Consider the following 7,565-nt stretch of genomic DNA (forward strand, 5'->3'; position numbering starts at 1 on the left):
ACTAGCTATCCTTCCTCTGAGTGCCACCAGGTCTCCCCATCCGGGGACATGGTCAGAAAAGGGGCACCAGAGTTCGTGTGAGAGTCAGATCTCACTCTCCACTCAACGGTGGAGAGTATCATGTTCGTCGGCTAGGTCTTGGTAGGGGTTCGAAGCTTACTGCCTATATTCTCCTTGGCTGGTGCCTTAGTTTGAGGAGGACCCCAGGACCCAGATCTGCCTGTCATAAAGTTCTTCTTGTAGGTTTCCAGGACCCTGTGGGTCCTACTATTTCCTCTTTCTTCCATGCTACTCTTGCCTAAAGTCTCAATCGGATATCCTCTCCTCTGACCCACTTTCTTGGTAAGGAAAGATTTTCATGGTACGTATCCCTTGGACTAGTATTTTGATATAAGTGAGTATATACCGTTTGTCTCTTTTTGCTTCTGGGTGAACTCACTCATTATGATAATTTCTAGATCAATCCATTTGTCCACAAATTTCGGGAATTCCTCGTTTTTAATAGCTGAGTAGTATTCCATAGTGTAAATGTACCACAGTTTCTTAGTCCATTCTTCTACTGAGGGACACTTAGGCTGTTTCCATGTTCTGGCTATTATGTATAGAGCAGCTATGAACATGGTTGAGCATATGTCCCTGTTCTGTGATAGGGCATTTTCTGGGTATATTCCAAGGAGTGGGATAGCTGGGTCTTGAGGAAGCCCTATTCCCATTTTTCTGAGAAAGCGCCAGATAGCTTTCCAAAGTGGTTGTACTAGTTTGCATTCCCACCAGCAATGAAGGAGTGTTCCTCTCTCTCCACATCCTCGTCAACATGTGGTGTCATTTGAGTTTTTGATCTTAGCCATTCTGATGGGTGTAAGATGGAATCTCAGTGTCGTTTTGATTAGCATTTCCCTGATGACTAACGGGGTGCCCTGGCTTTTGAAACTCTGCTGCCCTTCCTTCAGCCTCTCCGGGTTCTATGTAACTCACAGAGAGACAACAAGGAACAAGAAGTACATGAGTGATGTCAAAAGGAAGTTTCCATCACAATCACAACGGAGATGGTAAAATAACATTACAACGTGTGATAAAGAGGTTTGGGGGTTGTTTGTTTGTTGTTTGTTTGTTTGTTTTGCACAAGGAACCCTGTAAAACAACTAAGCAAGCCCACAAAAGCAGAGGCTTTCCCTCTATTCCTTGTGTCCCAGGGATCTTTCCTGAAACTCTTATCTCCTTTGTCGTCCTCCCTGGCACCGACCCCAAAGCCCCTCTTTTTCTCTCTTAGCTCAGGCTCCAACCTTATAATCTCCACTAACTAACTGAAAATGTTTAGACTACAGAGCGCGGGGCTGGATTGCCATGAGGGCAGGGAATAACCCTTAAAACTTCCAAGGCATGGAGTATGAGAAGCCTAGAAACTGCCAGTGCTTTGGGTCGGCGGACTGCACACAGATGGCGCCTTCGAAAAGATGCTCACTTGAGTTACAACGCTTAAAAAGTTCTGCAGGTTTTTTTTTTTTCTCCCTGGGCTCAGGGCCTCACATAGAAGGTCTGCTGCATCGTGTGTGGGCCCTAGCTCAGAGTTTTTAATAAAGACTCTTGTGTGTTTGCATCGGAAAAAAAAAAAAGTTCTGCAGAATCTTCATGTTTGGGACAGATTATAAGAGCATGTTGTTGGACTGGTTATTATGGTTTACTCTCCAACTTTCCATTACCCTTTCTGACCCACCCCTTTTTGGAAGCATGTCTTTTTTTAAATGACTGATAGAAACATAAATAACAGCCTAAGATCTTAGAATCATCACTGCTGCTGCTCCTGCTCAGCCTCCTACAGTTCTGCAACAGAAACAGACCATGGCCACCTGGATATTAGGTAAGGAGGCATCGGAACAAAGGGACATAGGTGCTATGACATTATCCCATTACCTCTGGACCTCAAATTCACACACCTGTACCCTCAGCCCCACACCTGTACCCTCTCCCCCTTCCCCCACCCCATCCACTGCAAAGCAGTGCCAGCGTCCTGCCTGGGTTGCAATCCCTGTGTCTGTGACTTTTAAAATCACCCTCTTCCCAGAGCCCTCCTTGCATTTTCTCACCCTGTCATCCCAGACCCAGGGGCCCCCACCCTGGGACAGTCTCAAATCCACCGAGCTATTATCCTGAAACGCATGACTCAGTGGCGCCATCTTCTGGCCTCCGTCGTGGCAGCTGGTTATATCTTCCATTTTATTCTTTCCTTCTCTTCTCCATAGCAACTGCAGCCCTGGTTTCTGCCTTCCAGCACTCAGCCGGAGCCGGAGCCACGGCTGAGAATGGACCACAAGGTGAGGTGGGGAGAAGATGGTCTGTGGGTTGGGGGTGGGTCCTAGGCTGGCCCATGTATATCACCCAGCTGTGACTCTTCCCAGATACTGGCCTGTTACTTTGCCAGCCAGCACCCAGATGTGGGGACCGGATTTACAACCCCTTGGTGCAGTGCTGTGACGATGACACCATCCTGCCCCTGAATGACACGCGCCTCTGTGGCCCTCACTGTGTCTACTGGCCCTGTTTCCAGCATTGCTGCCTGGAGTCCTCAGTCTCCAAGAGTCAGAGGGTCGTTAGGTTCAAAGTCCCGGGCGTGAAGCCCAACTGCAGATCCTCCCCGATCTCCACAATCTGTGCCCAGGTGAGTTTTCTATTACAGTCCCAGGTGCGGGTAGGAGAAAGCAGGGACAGAGCATGGGTGTCTGTGCCCCACCCCCAATGAGTGCAGTCTCGGCTGGGGCCCCACCTCCCTGTATGTGGGTAGCTATCAGACACTCCACGAGTCTCGGTCTCCCACCCTACACCTCCTCACATCTGCAGGAGCCTCTGTCTGCAGAAGCCTCACCTCACCAGCTCTCAGTAAGATCTGACGTCCTCTAGCCGACCTTGGAGAACAGAGTTCCAAGTCATCTCAGAATCTGTATTTTTGTAATCAGTCATTTGGACATTGTTTTTCCACTATCTCCTTTTTTGTATTATTAACCGTCTTAGATGGTTTCGCACATGTGTATGATGCAATGATGTGTTCTTGTTACCCCTCCCCCCCCCCATCCCCTACTCTCTCTTATGTTGCTCCCGCCTCATCCTCCCCACCTGGCTCTGCCGAAGGCTCACAACTTAGGGCTTTGTTATATGATCCACTTAGTTGAAACTGAGGCATCTGTATGATCTGTTGACGTTGTTTTTATAAAACAAATAATTGAGGCTCTTTTACAATACAAGGCTCCCCAGCACAATCTGAGCAGTTTGTCTGTTCTCCGCCCTCTACGCTATTTTCTCTTAACTCCCAGCAACCATCCCAGCGATACTTGTTCTTTGTAGCTTTCCTTGGCTCCAGCTCCTTCCTCCTGATCTTCCTTGGACCTCTCCAACTGCCTAAATGGCTGTAAGCTGTTCTATTGACATAACGGGGGGGGGGGGGGGGGGGGGGGGACAACTGGGGAGCTGAGTTTATACAACGTTTCAGAATTTAAACTACACAATAGCCAAATGCCTACAGTGACCATTGCAGTCGGGATTATTCACTGTAGCCTGATTGTGGGGGGTGGGCCCCCTCCCTCCTCAGGGCCACACAGCTGCAGGCACTGACTCCGCCTTCCTCCAAATCTATCCAAAGGAAACAATTCAGATGTGAAAGGCACAGCCCCTCCCGTCCCTCCTCCATCCTTCCCTGGCTGCCGATGGGCTCGTTCTTGTGTAGACCCAGCACAGTCCCCCAGAGTTGTACGTTCCTGCTCGCAGTGGCTGTGACTTGCACAGAAGATGCTGTATTGTAGTGTTTCTCCCTTTTCCTCCAGCTCTTACAAACTTCCCGTCCCTTCTCTTGCAATGTCCCATGAGCCTAGGAGAAGATGCATAAGTGTCTTATCTAGTGCTGGGCATTAAACAATCCCTCATTCTCAGCACCTCTCGGCCTCCAATGCAGTTCAGCCAAAAAAAAAAAAAAAAAAAAAAAAGTGTGCCTCTCTGATTAAAAGCAGGAGGGTGTTTGTGAGTATAAACACGCATGTCTGGAAAGTGGTCTAACGCTTTGTGAATCTGACTAAACAACAGATTGACGCGTGCACACACGCACACACGCCGCACACCCAGGTCCCTGTGACCTTCCATCATGCCATGGGATTTTGAGTAGGTTTATGGTACCCCATACGCAATCCCTCTTGTGAAGTAAAGGGAGTGTGTTGGCCAACCTCAGTAACGCTCCTGCCGCTATTTCATATCTTTCCTGGCAGGTCAATATCACAGTTGGATTCACATTTGGATAAGACACTTATCTGCCCCGTCCCCCACCCCGCGCACACACACACACGCAAACATCCTACTTAAGTATTTTCTGGCACTATAAGCGCTATCAGGCGGAAAGAGGCTTCCCACACAGCTCGGTCCTCATGGTTCTGTATCATATGACTACGTGCGTGATCTCCTCAGCAGGCAGGTATCATCACCAAAGAGCAAAGACAAGAAGAGCCTGTGTTGTTTCTTGAGCCCACAGGGCTCCCTGATCAACAGATCATGAGCAGTTCTACTCCTGGCATTGGGTTTTTGGGGTTTTTTTTTAATAATTTATTTATTTTTATTGTATGTGCATTGGTGTTTTATTGTTCAATAACCCACAGCCTCAAGGAGGAGCTTTTTCCATCCATAAAGGGTATTGTCCTTCCAACTCTCTCTCTCTCTCCCTCTTGCTCTCTCGCTCTCTCTCTCTCTCTCCCTCCCTTTCTCTCTCTCCTCTCTCTCTCTCTCTCACTCTCTCTCACTCTCTTTCTCCCTCCCCCTCTCTCTCTCCTTCCCCCCTTTCTCTCTCCCTCCCTCCTCCCTCTCTCTCTCCCTCCCTTTTTCTCTCTCCTCTCTCCCTCCCTCTCTCTCTCTCTCTTGCTCTCTCACTCTCTCTCCCTCCCCCTCTCTCTCATTCCCCCTTTCTCTCTCCCTCCCTTTCTCTCTCTCCTCTCTTTCCCTCTCTCTCTCTCTCTCTTGCTCTCTCTCACTCTCTCTCCCTCCCCCTCTCTCCTTCCCCCCTTTCTCTCTCCCTCCCTCCCTCCCTCCTCCCTCTCTCTCCCTCTCTCTCTTACTCTCTCTCCCTCTCTCTCCCTCTCTCTCTCTCCCTCTCTCTCTCTTGCTCTCTCTCACTCTCTCTCCCTCCCCCCCTCTCTCTCTCTCCTTCCCCCTTTCTCTCTCCCTCTCTCTCTCTCTCTCTCCACCCCCCTCTCTCTCCTTTTTACTTTTGAAAAAGTTGTACAATGTGGGATGACCATGTTGGTTCACTCACCTAGCCGACTCCTCCTCCATCCATCACTCCGTCCCCACTTCCTCAAAGTGTGGATTAAGGGATGGAAGGGTTTTGCCACCCAGAGGCAGTGGGCGACTACCTGGAAACGAGTCTTTCTCTGGACACAGCAGGGCATGCACGCGCCCATGTGAATCCATAGCAGTCGAGGCAGCGTGCACAAGATCTGCACAAGGTTGAGCCAGGCCAAAAATCTCAACACGGAGAGGGTTAGGCATGACATCTCACCCATAGCTAAGATGATACCATGAGCTGACAGCTTTGAGAAGGGAAGGCTTCAGTGGTCTGACCACATGCTGTTTATACCCTCTTACCTTTAGTTTCTCTACCCCGCCCACCCCTTCCCTTCCTAAATCTTTTCACTACCAGTATCCCCTCCATTTTTTTGTATACATACATATATACACAAATAAACATATAACCATCATCTTTTTCCGTCTGTTTAGTGTTGCTTATGTGTTTCTGGGACTGACCATCTGGTAGTCAATAACCAGTGAAGGGCTCATGCCTTGGAGAGACCGTGTAGTGCCCCTTGTATGTTTCTAGGGCTGACCACATCGTATTGAATGTAGGCTTCGAGCTTTTCCAACCTTACTTTATTTGGGGTTCTTTAATGCTTCTACCTCCCTTCCAACCTGCCTACCCTAGATAGGAGAGAAAAGAGGTTAATGGGAACAGGAGAAGTAGATTTTTTTAGACTCAGTTCCTTGGAGCAGTTCCACTGGTGTAGTTGGCAGGATTCCAGCCAGTCCAAAATGGAGCGATGAGTAGCTAAAGCATAGGAAATGATGCCAAGACCAAAAAGCCCAGCCTCTTGTTTTGGGAGATAGATAGATAGATAGACAGACAGATAGACAGATAGACAGATAGAAATAGAGATATAATCTCCTATCAGAGTCCATGCTAGGATGTTTATCAGTTAGCAAAGACCAATCCCCCACAAGAGGCAGTTCTACTGAACCAACACCACGTGTTCTCACAAAAGCCTGTTTCCAGCAGACAAACACCGCACAGCCTCACACAAGTCTGTTTCGCATCTCACACTTGGCGTCAAAACAAAACCATGTTTCCAGCCACTACAATTAAGAGTAACCAATTAAGGGGCTTGTCCCCCGGAGAGTAAGTGCCCCTCTCTCAGCAGTCATCAAATGCTCGGAGGGCGTTAGCCCTGAGAAGTTGTCCTTACGCGTGTTAGGATGTCAACCTTTGTTCAGGTCTCGTTTCAGGGAATCCAAATTGTTGAGTTCTCCTAGGTGCAACTTCCATGACACATCTAGAAGACATCGTCTCAGAGAAGAGGTCCTGTGCCTCAAACAATCCTATAGCCTAGCCAACTCGTCTAAGGTTCCCCAGGGAAGAGCTATAGCCAAGGCCTCCTTGGTCAGGCTTTGGTCTTTCAATTGCCTCCACTCTTCCACTAGACTCCCTGGTCTCTGTCGTTCCGGTAGCCTAGGATGCAGCTGCTTCATCCAGGTAACTACCAAGAGCAAGACAATGCAATCAACAGTTATCCCTTGAGTGGCCACTCTGTCCTATGGAGCCATTGGTACTGCAGCTAGATTATCAAGTTGCCTCCCCTCAGGGGCCACCAAAGGTTCACAGCCTGCCTGCGCAAGGGGGACAAGCACGTGCGTCCTGTCGCATGGCACAGAGGATTCTTTCACACTGAGGGTGGGGGAGGGAGGCTGAATTCCTGGGCAGCAGCTGTTCTGTGCTTAAGGCTTATCCCATGAGGCCACACACACATACTGCCTACGTGTCTACTCATGCTGACATCTGAAAGCCGTGCTGTTCTCCATTTCCCCGCACCCCGATGCAAGACATCATGCCGAGGGCTACAGGATTCAAGGACCTCAGAAGCAGCAGTCACCTGCGGGGGGGGGGGGGGGGGGGAAGGGTAGCGGTCACTGAACAAGCGTGCATTCCCTCATGACCTGGATGGCACAAACCATCGTATCACACCGTGAACTGTCAGTCCCACGCAGAGGAGCAGGCTCTCTCACAGTTCTGTTAGAAGAAGCCCTGCCCTCTGTCCTCACAGAAGCCTAGACTGCGAAGGCAACCTGTCACAGGTCCGACCTGTCCCGGGTTGTGACCTACTTGAGAGTGTGGTGAGGGTTTGGGCTCCCCCTCCCTCCCATAATGCCATGCAATCTCTGATAATGACATGGATAGCAGCACTCCCCTCAAAAGCCCCATCCTCACCCCCCGTTGCAGGCCTGGAGGGATGGCCAGCCAGTCTGAGATGGCGTTAGCACAGGAATTT

At 49.6% G+C, this 7,565-nt stretch overlaps 1 protein-coding gene across 1 annotated transcript; it reads left to right on the plus strand.

Moving 5' to 3' along the window:
- Positions 1-1,839: 1,839 nt before the first annotated feature.
- On the plus strand, positions 1,840-3,044 carry Igfl4 (IGF like family member 4). Its single transcript, XM_051162007.1, has 4 exons — positions 1,840-1,858; positions 2,241-2,312; positions 2,388-2,656; positions 2,836-3,044. The coding sequence occupies exons 1-4, from the start codon at positions 1,840-1,842 to the stop codon at positions 2,893-2,895; spliced, it is 420 nt and encodes a 139-aa protein (XP_051017964.1). The 3' UTR covers positions 2,896-3,044.
- The last annotated feature ends 4,521 nt before the right edge of the window (positions 3,045-7,565 follow it).

Source organism: Acomys russatus, chromosome 19 (assembly GCF_903995435.1).
Source record: "Acomys russatus chromosome 19, mAcoRus1.1, whole genome shotgun sequence".
In the NCBI taxonomy this organism is placed as follows: Eukaryota; Metazoa; Chordata; class Mammalia; order Rodentia; family Muridae; genus Acomys; species Acomys russatus.

What these genes read in the sequence shown, in the direction of transcription:
- Igfl4 (XM_051162007.1), top strand. An exon ending in GGCTGAGAATGGACCACAAG is followed by an intron (nt 2,313 to 2,387) that starts GTGAGGTGGGGA and finishes CCCAGCTGTGAC; the next exon opens with TCTTCCCAGATACTGGCCTG. An exon ending in TCTCCACAATCTGTGCCCAG is followed by an intron (nt 2,657 to 2,835) that starts GTGAGTTTTCTA and finishes TCACATCTGCAG; the next exon opens with GAGCCTCTGTCTGCAGAAGC.